This window comes from Equus przewalskii, chromosome 6 (genome assembly GCF_037783145.1).
Source record: "Equus przewalskii isolate Varuska chromosome 6, EquPr2, whole genome shotgun sequence".
In the NCBI taxonomy this organism is placed as follows: Eukaryota; Metazoa; Chordata; class Mammalia; order Perissodactyla; family Equidae; genus Equus; species Equus przewalskii.
Window position 1 is genome coordinate 56609591 of NC_091836.1, and position 12981 is coordinate 56622571.

A 12981-nucleotide genomic window follows, 5' to 3' on the forward strand; every position below is an offset into this window, starting at 1 on the left:
TATTGTAGACATCCTCTTGTTTAATTATTTCATTCAACAAAACACTTTCAGTCACTTTCTCTGTGCTGGGGATAATTGACCAAACACCAAAAACACTCTGCTTCCAAGAAAGGTTCTAGCAAGGAAAATAAGAGGTCATTAAATAGAAACTATGCTGAAGATAAACCTGTGAAAAGTTGCTGTGTGAGTGAGCATATTTGGTAGATTTTATGGATAGATTTCTGGATACCAGAGTCCTGAAAAAAAATGGGTAGGAGACAAACAGGAGAGCAGGGAGGGGTTCCATAGAGAAGGACTAGGATGTGAAAAGGCCTGGAGTTGAGAGACTGCAATGGCCTATTCGGAAAGCTCTTGTTTGCTCAGCCCCCAAAGCTTTCTCTCATGCCCTAGCCCATAGGCAAATGTCTCAGCCTTCCCTTTAGGCTCCTCCAGATTGTAGTAATTAGTGGTAGTTCATACAGCATCAGAAGCTCTGCTGATTTCCCCCCACTGAAGTGCCTAAATCCTTGCCGTAGCCCACAGCTAAAATTTGCAAATGCCCCCGGGGAAGTCAACAGTTGGTGCTCTCAGCTATCCAGGAAGGACTGAGAGATTTTTAGTGCATCAAGTCTTCGTTGCTTCTACAGCTTTATGATATCTGTAAAAATATTTTGTTTTTAATTCAATTTTTTTTTTCTAGTTGTTGGAACTGTAATGATTGACTGCCAGTACCTACTACATTGTTCCCAGGAGTGGAAATCCCTACTGATGGGTTTGGAAGGAGTGCAGCGTGATCAGATTCAGGAAGATCATTCTGGCTGAAGTTAGTATAATTGTGATACAACAGGAGAAGGGAAGTGGGGTGATTTGAAAGGAAGTTTTTTCATCATTTAAGTGAGAGATATTGGTGGCTTGTATTTATAATAAATACATGGGCATTGGAAGAAATGGATGAATATAGGAGTTTAGGAGTTACTGAAAAGATAGAGGGAAAAAAGAGCAAAGGATTCACTAAAGTTAAAAAGCAATGACAAGACAAAGGCTCAAATCTATTAGAGTATTGTTATTTCTGAGGTTTCTGTTTTACCCCAAACTTATTTCAGTAGTTAAAAAGTCAGAGTTGGAGGAGAATTGATTCTTTTCTTGTATCTCATCTCTATGTATAAACTTAAAAGTTTGAGGGTCAATTGCTATTTATGAAATTCTGAGCTAAATATGAAAAATATTAAAATAGGTCATGTCTGCATATGTCAATGAGTGTTATTTATATAATCAGAATAGAAAAATACTAAATTACAAAGATACAAAAAGAGGTATCTATTTGTAAGCTTTATTACATTCCGTACTTTGTGTACTTTTTCTGTGTGTACATGAGGAAGATGAGCCCTGAGCTAACATCTGTGCCAGTCTTCCTCTATTTTTTATATGGCTGCTGATGGAGTCCGTCCACACCTGGGATCTGAAGTGGAGCGTGCGGAGCCTTATTAAGCACTCGGCCATGGGGCCGGCCCCTTGAACTTTGTGTGCTTTTTTCTTTTCAAAATGAAAACAGCCTCATTGTAGTTTTTCTTATAAAAGGAATATATTCTGATGTAAGAAATTCAGACAATAGAGAAAAGTAAGAAAAAAAGTCCACACCCCAATGTAAGCATTGTTGACGTTTTCTGTGATATTTGTGCATTCGGTTTTATCACCACTTTTTTCCAACTTGGCAATAACTCACGGACAACTTACCATAAAAATGGAAAATGTTTATATCAGTTTTATGATTCTTTATTATTATAGATTATAAGTGAATTGGTTCCCATTGATGAATAGTTTGTTACGTTTTTCACTATGATAAATGCTGCAGTAAACACCCTTGTCACATATATTGGCATTCTTCCCAATTTTCTGTAGAATAAACTTTTAGAATTTACGTTTCACTTGCTTTTCATACACTAGTTTCCTTTCAAATTAGACAACTTGTATTAAGCATCATGTTTAGATTTTTTTAATGACTAAATTGTTATAATAGAAATTTATAGCTTCTTTAAATTCGATTTTAAAAGTCAGTAATAAAACAGGCAGTACACTGTGACTAGCAAAATATTTCTTTGCTATTTCCCAAGTAGCCTTATGAGAAATAATCTCTCACTCAGGATTTGGGCCAAGGAATGGTGTGAAAGGAGAATAATGATTATCAGTCTAACGACTGATCTCAAAAGCATAAGGGAGAAAAGTTTGGGTGTTTTTGTTTGTTTTGAGGGATGGTTTTTGGAGCTGGGTGATGGGTATATGCGAGTTTATTGTGTGTTCTCTCTGCATTTGTGGATGTTTGAAACTTAAGGAGGTGTTGCGCTGGGTGCACAGGACTCTCAGATAAAGCAGGCACCCCTCCCTCTTCTGGAATGTCTTCTTTTAAATTGAAACATATTTGACATATAACATTGTGTAAATTTAAGGTGTGCACATTAATTCGATACATTGTATATTGTAATATGATTGCCATTGTTGTGATAATTAGCACCTCTATTACTTTACATAATTATCCTTTCTTTTGGTAGTAGGAGTAATTAAGTTGTAGTGTCTTAGCAAGTTTGATGACTATAACACAATATTGTTCTCTATATTCACTGTACTGTGCATTGTCTCTAGGGCTTAACTACTTGTTGTAAATTTGTACCCTTAAACAACATCTCCGCCACCCCCCAACACTCCCTCCCCTGGTAACCACCATTTTAGTCTCTGTTTCTACAAGTTTGGCTTTTTAAAATTCCACGTATAAGTGATATCATGCAGTACTTGTCTTTCTCTGTCTGACTTACGTCATTTAGCATACTGCACTCAAGGTCCATCCATGTTGTCAAAAATGGCAGGATGTCCCCTTTTCTCATGGCTGAGTGATATTCCATTGTACATATTTACCACATTTTCTTTATCTGTTTTTCTATTGATGGATACTTAGGTTGTTTCCGTATTTTGGCTATTGTAAATAATGCTGCAATGAACATGGGGGTGCATATATCTTTTTGAGTTAGTATTTTCATTTTCTTCAGATTAAATACCCAGAAGCGCAATTGCTGGATCTACTTTTAATTTTTTGAGGAACTTCCATACTGTTTTCCATAGTGGCTGCACCAGTTTACATTCCCACCAGCAGTGCACAAGTGTTCTCATTTCTCCATATCCTCTCCAGTTCTTCTCTCTTCTCTTCTTGATGATAGCCATTCTAACAGGTGTGAGGTAATATCTCATTGTGGCTTTAATTTGCATTTTCTGATGGGTAGTGATGTTCAGCATCTTTTCATGTACCTGTTGGTCATTTGGATGTCTTCTTTGGAAAAATGTCTATTTAGTTCGGCCCATTTTTTAATTAGATTGTTCCTTTTTTTGTTACTGAGTTATATGAGTTCTTTATATATTTTGTATGAGTTATATATATATATATGGTTTGCAAAAAATTTCTCTAATTCTGTAGGTTGCCTTTTCATTTCGTTAATGGTTTCTTTTGCTATGCAAAAGCTTTTAAGTTTGACATACTCCTATTTGTTGATTTTTGCTTTTGTTGTTTGTTCTTTTGGTGTCATATCCAAAGAATCATTGCCAAGACTAATGTCAAGGAGCTTCTTCCCTATGTTTCCTTCTAGGAGTTTTATAGTATCAGGTCTTATGTTTAAGTCTTTGTTTGATCCATTTCAAGTTAATTCTTGTGAGTGGTATAAGATAGGGGTCCATTTTCATTGTTCTGCGTGTGTTTGTCTCATTTCCCCAACACCATTTGTTGAAGACTGTCCTTTCCCCAGTGGGTGCTCTTGGCTCCCTTGTGAATATTAATTGACCATATAAGCAGGGGTTTAGGTCTGGGTTCTATTCTGTTCTGTCGTTCTGTGCCAGTACCCTACTGTTTTTATTACTGTAGCTCTGTAGTAGTATAGCTTGAAATCAGGAAGTGTGATACCTCCAGCTTTGTTCTTTTTCCTCAGGATTGCTTTGGCTATTCAGTGTCTTTTGTGGTTCCATACACATTTTAGGGTTTTTTTTTTCTATTATATGAAGAATGCCATTGGTATTTTGATGGGGATTGTGTTGAATCTATAGATGGCTTTGAGTAGTATGGATTTTTTTAACAATATTAATTCTTCTGGTCCATGAACAGGGGATATCTTTCAATTTGATTGCATCATCTTCAATTTCTTTCAGCAAAGTCTTGTAATTTTTGTTGTACAGATCTTATACTTCCATGGTTAAACTTATTTCTAAGTATTTTATTGTTTTTGATGCTATCATGAATGAGATAGTTTCCTTTATTTCTTTTTCAGATATTTCATGCTTCATTTATAGAAATATAACTGATTTCTGTATGTTGATTTTATGTCCTGCAATTTTACTGAAATCATTCATTAGTTCTAACAGTTTTTTGGTTGAGTTTTGGGGATTTTTTACGTACAAAATTATATCATCTACAAATAACAACAGTTTTCCTTCTTCCTTCCTGATTTGGATGTCTTTTCTTTCTTTGTCTTGCCTAATTGCTCTAGTTAGTACTTCTAGTATTACATTGAACAAGAATGATGAGAGTGAGCATCCTTGTCTTTTTTTTTTTTAAAGATTTTATTTTTTTCCTTTTTCTCCCCAAGTCCCCCTGTACATAGTTGTATATTCTTTGTTGTGGGTCCTTCTAGTTGTGGCATGTGGGACGCTGCCTCAGCGTGGTTTGATGAGCAGTGCCATGTCTGCGCCCAGGATTCGAACCAACAAAACACTGGGCCGCCTGCAGCAGAGCACGTGAACTTAACCACTTGGCCACGGGGCCAGCCCCAGCATTCTTGTCTTCTTCAAGATCTTAGAGGAAAAGCTTTCAGTTTTTCTCCTTTGAGTGTCATGGTTTGCTGTGGGTTTGTCATACATGGCCTTTATTATGTTGAGGTATGTTCCTTCTATACCCAATCTGCTGAGGGTTTTTATCATGAAAGGATGTTGTATTTTGTTAAATGCTTTTCCTACAGCTATTGAGATGATCATGTGCTTTTTATCTTTCATTTTATTAATGTGATGTATTACATTTATTGATTTGCATATGTTGAACTATCCTTGCATCCCAGGGATAAATCCCACTTGGTCATAGTGTATAATCCTTTTTATGTGTTCTTGAATTTGGTTTGCTAATTTTTGTTGAGGATTTTTGCATGTGTATCCATGGGGATATTTGTCTACAGTTTTCTTTTCTTCTGGTCTCCTTATCTTGTTTTAGCATCAAGTTAATGTTACCCTCATAGGATGAGCTTGGAAGTATTCCCTCTTCAGTGTTTTGGAAGAGTTTGAGAAGGGTTGATGTTAATTCTTTGGATGTTTAGTAGAATTCACCAGTGAAGTCATCCAGTCCTGGAGTTTTCTGTTTTGGAAGGCTTTTGGTTGCTGAGTCAATCTGTTTGTTATTGGTCTGTTCAGATTTTCTATTTGTTCTTCCTGATTCAGCCTTTGTAGGTTGTCCTTCTAGAAATTTATCCATTTCTTCTAGGTTATCTAATTTGTTGACATATAATTGTTAAGAGTCTCTTATGCTCATGTATTTCTTCAGTATCAGTTGTAATGTCTTTTCATTTTATTTCATTTATTTGAGTCTTCTTTCTCTTTTTCTTAATCTGACTACTGGTTTGCCAACTTTATCTTTTCAAAGAATCGGCTTTTAGTTCTGTTGATCCTTTCTATTTTTTTCTGCTCCCTATTTCATTTATTTCTACTCTGATCTTTATTATTTCCTTCTTTCTGCTAGCTTGGGCTTAATTTGTCCTTTTTTTAATTCCTTGGTGTAAAGTTAGGTTTTTTATTTAAGATATCTCTAATGTCTTAATATATGCATTTATCACTATAAACATTCAGAACTGCTTTTGCTGCATCCATAAGATTTGATATGTTGTATTGTAGCCCCCTCTTATCTGTGTGGAATACATTGCAGCATCCCCAGTGGATGCCTGCAAACGTGGATAGTACCGAACCCTATATATACTGTTTTTTCCTATGCATACATACCTATGATAAAGTTTAATTTATCATTTAGGCACAGTAATAGATTAGTGGTGCTTTGGGGCCATTATTAAGTAAAATAAGGGTTTCTTGAACACAAACACTGATATCACAACAGCTGATCTGATGACTAAGACAGCTAAGTGACTAAGAGGCGGGTAGTGTCTACAGCCTGACTATGCTGGACAAAGGGATGCTTCACCTCTTGGGGTAGAATGGAGTGGGACAGGTCAGGATTTCATCGTGCTGTCCAGAATGGTGTGCAGTTTAAAACTTATAAATTATGTCTGGAATTTTCCATTTAACATTTTCAGACTGCAGTTGACTAAGAGTAACTTAAACTATGCAAAGTGAAATTGACGTTGGGGGGGACTACTGTATTTCCATTTTTATTTGCTTCAAGGTAATTTTTTATTTTCCTTTTGATTTTTTCTTTGACTCATTGGTTGTTCGGAAGTGTGTTCGTTAGTTTCCACATATTTGTATATTTTCCAGCCTTCCTCTTGTTGATTTCTAGTTTTGTATCACTGTGGTCAGAAAAGATAGTTGATATGATTTCCATCATCTTAAATTTTCCACCATTTGTTTTGTGCATATCATATTATCTATCCTGGAAAATGTTCCACATGCACGCGAGAAGAATGTGCATTCTGCTCCTGTTGGATGGAACGTTCTCTATATATCTGTTAAGTCATTTATCTAGAGTACGGTTCAATTCCAACATTTCCTGCTAATTTTGTTTGGATAATCTATCCATTGCTGATAGTGGGGTATTGAAGTCTCCTACTATTATTGCATTGTTGTCTATTTCTCCCTTATATCTGTTAGTTTTTGCTTAATATATTTCAGTGCTCCAATGTTGGGTGTGTATATATTTATGATTGTTACATCTTCTTGATGTATTGACTCTTTTATCATTATATAATGACCTTCCTCATTTCTTATTTTGGCTTGAAGTCTCTTTTGTCTGATATAAGAATGGCTGTGCCCACTTTCTTTTGGTTTCGACTTGCATGGAATACCCTCTTCCTTCCTTCACTTTGAGCCTGTGTGTTTCTTTAGAGCTGAAATGACTTTCTTTAGACAGCATGTAGTTTTCGTTTTTTAATCCATCCAGCCTTTTGATTGGCGAATTTAATCCATTTATATTTAGAGTGATTATTGATATGTAATGACTTACTACTGCCATCTTACCATTTGCCTTCTGGTTGTTTTGTATCTCCTTTGTTTCTTTTTCCCTCTTTCTGTCTACCTGTGTAAAGTGACGGTTTTCCATAGTGATTTGCTCAGTTTCTCCCTTACTTTGTTTTGTGACTCTAGATTTTTGCTGTGTGGTTGCTAGATGGCTTACATAAAACATCTCATAGATAAAATAGTCCTAGGGGAAAAAGTTTTTAAAAAATAGGTCAAACACATGTTCTGTGTATTGGACAAATGGTAGCATGTATTTCTATATCTCATATCTTAGATTGATTACAGTGCATGCCACATAATCACTTGTTGTAATGATCAGCTGTTGATTAAATATGATAAAAAACAAAATAACTTACCGATTAAAGGGAACGATAAGTTGCAAGTGTTACTGTTTTCCTCCAAACTAATATTTCCAACTACACTTGCTGTTTTAGCAACCCATATCTTTCTTCAGGAAAGCTACCAGCAGGAAGAAGACAAAAAGAGAGAAACTTTTGTGTTTTGTCCTCTTTAAAAATGATATAATAGAGTTGGAGAATGAGGAGACTGATGCCTAGAAATATGTAATGATTTACTCAGTTGGATAGTGGAAACGTGCAACTTATGGGTCTTAACTCAGTATCCTACCTACAACATAATGCTTTAAGGCAAAAATTAAAGACAGTTACTCCTCTTTACCCTAAAATAAAGTGTTGTACCAAGGTAATATGGTATGGTAGTGAAGTTAAATCCCTAGATTTGCTGAAACTATTTTTACAAAAGCCTTAATTTTATATGCTTTATAAATTTATACTGTATAAATAATATACTTTACGGTCTTTTTTAAGCCGAATACTCTATTGCCTCTTTAAGCAGAAGGAATAGATCCTATTTAAAATTTATCATTATGACTTAAGGCATTTCTGTGCATGCCACTTATTTTATTGTGGAGAATCAGTGTGATACCTTCTGGTAATATTGAAATATATATGAAAATTTTGTCCCTAAACTAAATACTTCCACTGTTCGTTAAATTAAATTGTATTGTTGGTCAGTGAGCAAGGCTAGCAGGGGTAGTTTCTCCTTACAGTCAGACTTTGAGTTGTCAATCCTTATTGTAGTTAGTGTGCCTGCCTATAAAAGGTTTTTCAATTTTTGATTCTCAACTCTTTTTAAAAGGCAAAGTAACTGAACAATCAAGCTTGTTGAAGTTTTCATCACAGCTTACCCATAATTCTGAGTCATTAGGCTCTGCATAAAAGTTTGCCAATGCTGATTTCCGTTTTTCTTTATAGGAGTCAGAGTATGAAGATTTGTGGCAAGTATTTTCTTTACCTATCAGACTTATGTATTATTCAGTAGAATTGAAGTTATCAAGCGTATGGATATTATTCACTTTTTTCCTTACCATTTGGCACTCCACAGTGATCTCATAAGAGAAAGTGTGTTATTCCAGTTTCCCTGCCAGACTGTTTTTTTGATAATCGAATTTATTGAGGTAAAATTTTCACACATTTTAAGTTTACAGTTTTAGGAGGTTTAACAAATGTATATGCCTGTGTAACCATCACCCAGATCAAGATACAGAAAATGCCCATCATCTCAGAAAGTTTCCCTATGCCTCTTTGCAGCCAATCTCCTCCCTCTCCTTACTTGCCTCAGGCAATCACCGATCTAATTTCGAACACCATAGATTAGTTTTGCCTCTTCTTCATATAAATAGAATCATATACGAAGTATTCTCTTGTGTCTGGCTTCTTTCCCTCAACAATGTCTGCCAATAATATTACATGTATTGGCAGCTATCTCATTTTCATTGCTGAGCCATATTCCATTGTGAGCATACCACAATTTATCCACTCATCTGTTGATGGACATTTGGGTTGTTTCCTTTTTAAACTGCTATGAACATGCATGTAAGAGTCTTCTTGTGATTATGTTTTTGCTTTTCTTTAGTAAATACCTACAAGTGGAATTTTGGAGTCATAAAGTAACTATATTTATTTAACTTCATAAGAAACCGCCAAACTGTTTTCCAGAGTGGTTTTCGGTTTTACATTCCTACCAGCAATGTCTGAAAGTTCAAGTTCCTTGCCATATTTTATTTTAGGGAATTTTTAGTTACTTTCTCTCTTTCTGCCACATGACCGGAGTTTTTTGTTTTGTTTTATTACATTAACACTTTGCTGATGAAGTTATGAATTTTTAAAGAGGCAAAAAACTCTTTGCAGATGAACAAGGTGGAAGTCTAAAATAAACATGACATGAAAAGCAAGATTTTAGAAGACTCTGGCTTCATGCGTTATTAGAAAGAAAGATGGATTTTATCCTCAGACTTTCAGTAACAGTTTTTAATGGCTAGTCACTTGGCTGAGAACTTGTTATAACACTTCTTTCAGAGTCCCTGCTGCTGCTTGAATTGTAAAGGCTGCAACAGAAATGTGTTTCTTTACTTCTGTCCAGGCGGAACGAGGGTCTGCTTTATTTTCAATATCAAACATAGCATCGTATATCCCAGGAAATGATTCTCCAGCATATTTGTTGTGGCTACTTGGAGCAAAGATGATGTGCCTAACAGAAAAAAACATAAAGAAGGCAGGGTGAGCTAAAGAGTATACATATATGACATTTTAGATGCTTTTTCTTTAGTCACTCCCTTTTGATAGACTACGTCTTAGTGAGTATTCTGTGTCTCCTCATGGCATTCACTTTTGTTACTCCTAAATAAAGACACATACAGTCATGAGTCACTTAATGACAGGGATACATTCTAAGAAATGCATTCTTGGGTGATTTTGTTGTCGTGCGAACATCACAGAGTATACTTACACAAACCTAGATGGTACAGCCTGCTACACATCTAGGCTATATGTTACTAATCTTATGGGACCACCGTCATATATTTGGTCTGCCATTGACTGAAATGTCGTTATGTGGCACATGACTGTATAATTGACTTGAGATACTTATGTAATGGTATAATTTTAAGCAAAGAAAGGAGCTGACAGTATGCATTTGCTAGGACATGTCTCATGAATCATATGTTGCTAACCCATATAGTTGGAAGAAAGTAGGTTTGTCTAACTGCCTGGACATGCCCACAAACAGTGATAACATGTATGCTTTATGGACATATTTAATGAGAGAGGAGACTGAAAAAAACTTTTATTTTTGTGTTGCCTTTTTTGAGAGATTCAACAATGACAGCTGTTCCCAATATTCTTCAGACCTTAAAAAACAATAATGAAAGAAACTTGTATTCCACGATTTTGTTATCTTATAGTACTGTCAGTTAGCATCTGATATGGGTCTCACTAGGCTAAAATCAAGGTGTCAGCAGGGCCACATGCTTTTCTGGAGGCTCTAGGGGAGAATCCATTTGCCTGCTGTTTTCTATCTTCTAGAGGCCTCCCTCATTTCTCCATCTGCAAAACCAACAACAGCAGGTCAGAGTGAGGCCCCTTCACACGGCATCACTCTACCTTTCTGTTCTGCCTCTCGCTCCCACTATAAAAGACCCCTGTGATCACATCATTGGGCCTACCTGGATAACCCAGGAAAACTTCCCTTTCATAAGGTCGGTTGACTACAAACCTGAATTCTATCTGCAACCTTAATTCTTCTTTGCCATGTAACCTATCATATTCACAGGCTCTGGGTATTAGGGAATGGGTATCTTTGGGAGATCATTATTTTGCCTGCCACATAGAGCCATTAAGTTTAAGGAACTTCCTTAAAGAAAAAAATGACAAGAGTATTAGAATGTCTAAAATATGCTCAATGAAGGATATTTGCCTTTCTTGTGATAGTTTCAGTGTATTACCCACAACTCAAGTTTTCAGAGATTAATGTAACTCATGCTTTTTATTCTGCAGTGAACATTTACACTTCTGAATTTTAAGATGTTTTAAATATATTCACAGTAAAAACATTTTAAAATATGTGCAATTTTTACTGATTCTTTCATTATTAATCACACTATGAAGTTATAATAAATACATATAATATATACACCTATATAATACATATATGTACACATTGGATTACTCTGATATTTTTATCCAATATTTATCAATTCTAAGTGGTAAAAAAATTTTATTCCACTAGAAATCTGGTAATCTACTATCCTTTTTTGAAGTTCATGAAATAACATAACTTAAAAATGGCATTGATCCAGTATGTATACTGAAACTTTTTAATCTCAGGTTTTAAAAGATCTACAAAGGCACAAGAAACAGGATGTTCAATATCAATAATTATTAGGGAAGTGCAAATCAAAACTACAATGAGCTATCACCTCACACCTGTCAAAAGGGCTGTAATTAACAAGACAAGAAATAACAAGTGTTGGAGAGGGTGTGGAGAGAAGGGAACCCTCATCCACTGCTGGTGGGAGTGCAAACTGCTGCCGCCACTATGGAAAACAGTATGGAGATTCCTCAAAAGATTAGGAATAAAACTACCACATGATCCAGCTATTCGACTTCTGGGTATTTATCCAAAGAACACGAAAACATGAATGTGTAAAGATATTTGCACCTCTGTGTTCACTGCAACATTATTCACAATAGCCAAGATTTGGAAACAACCTAAGTGCGATCAGTGGATGAATAAATAAAGATGTGGTGTATATACACAATGCAATTCTACTCAGCTTTATAAAAAGGATGAAATCTTGCCATTTGTGACAACATGGATAGACCTTGAGGTATTGTGCTAAGGGAAATAAATCAGAGAAAGTCAAATACTGTTTGATTTCACTCATAAGTAGAAGATAACAACAAACGAATACATAGAGATTAGACTGGTGGTTAACAGACGGGAAGCGGGGAGGAGGAAGGGTGAAAGAGGTGATAGGGCATCTGTGTACAGTGACAGATGGTAATTAATCTTTGGGTGGTGAACATGCTATAGTCTACACAGAAATCGAAATATGATGTACACTTAAAATTTATATAACGTTATAAACCAATGTTACCTCCATAAAGAAAATACATTTTAAAAAGATTCACAAGCTGTTTTTAACCTGATCTACATTGCCAGATGAGGAAAAAAAGTTTTGAAATAAATTATTTAAAAAATGAAAAATTCTAGGTAGCTGGTATTAATATTATAGCTACATTTCTTTTTAGAGTTACTGGGGAAAGTGGAAGTGTGTAACATATATTCAGTTAAAAAGTAATCCTTATAATCAGGAAGGGAAAACTTATTTCCATACCACTGCAGACTGAAACACAGCAGTATTATCTGGCTTTTTAAAATTTTTTATTGATGTATAATTGACATATAACATTATATAAATTTCAGGTATACAACATAATGATTTGATATTTGTATATATTGCCAAATGATCACCACAATAAGTCTAGTTAACACTGGTCACCTTACATAGTTACAAAAAGTGTATTTGGGGGTTTTTTTTGAGGAAGATAAGTCCTGAGCTAACATCTGCTGCTGAACCTTCTCTTTTTGCTGAGGAAGACTGGCCCTGAGCTAACATCTGTTGCCAATCTTCCCCTTTTTGCTTGAGGAAGATTGTCACTGAGCTAACGTCTGTGCCAATCCTATTTTACGTGGGATGCTGCCACAGTGTGGCTTCATGAGTGGTGCTAGGTCCACGCCTGGGATCGGAACCTGTGAACCCTGAGCCACTGAAGCAGAGCACACAAACTTAACAACTATACCACTGGACCAGCCCCACACTTAATCTTTAATTCATTTTGAGTTCATTTTTGTGTATGGTGTTAAAGTAGTGGTCTAGTGTCACTCTTTTGCACGTGGCTGTCCAGTTTTCCCAACACCAATTATTGAATAGACTACTTT

At 35.6% G+C, this 12981-nt stretch overlaps 1 protein-coding gene across 9 annotated transcripts in view; it reads right to left on the reverse strand.

The window, feature by feature from the left end:
• Positions 1–9133: 9133 nt before the first annotated feature.
• NAALAD2 (N-acetylated alpha-linked acidic dipeptidase 2) overlaps positions 9134–12981 on the reverse strand; it is a 61354-nt gene continuing 57506 nt past the window's right edge. For all 9 annotated transcript variants that reach the window (XM_070623918.1, XM_070623920.1, XM_070623922.1 and 6 more), the window contains one exon: positions 9134–9729. In XM_070623918.1, the coding sequence (XP_070480019.1) occupies positions 9540–9729 (190 nt within the window). In that variant the 3' untranslated portion in view covers positions 9134–9539. The remainder of the gene's footprint in view (positions 9730–12981) is intronic.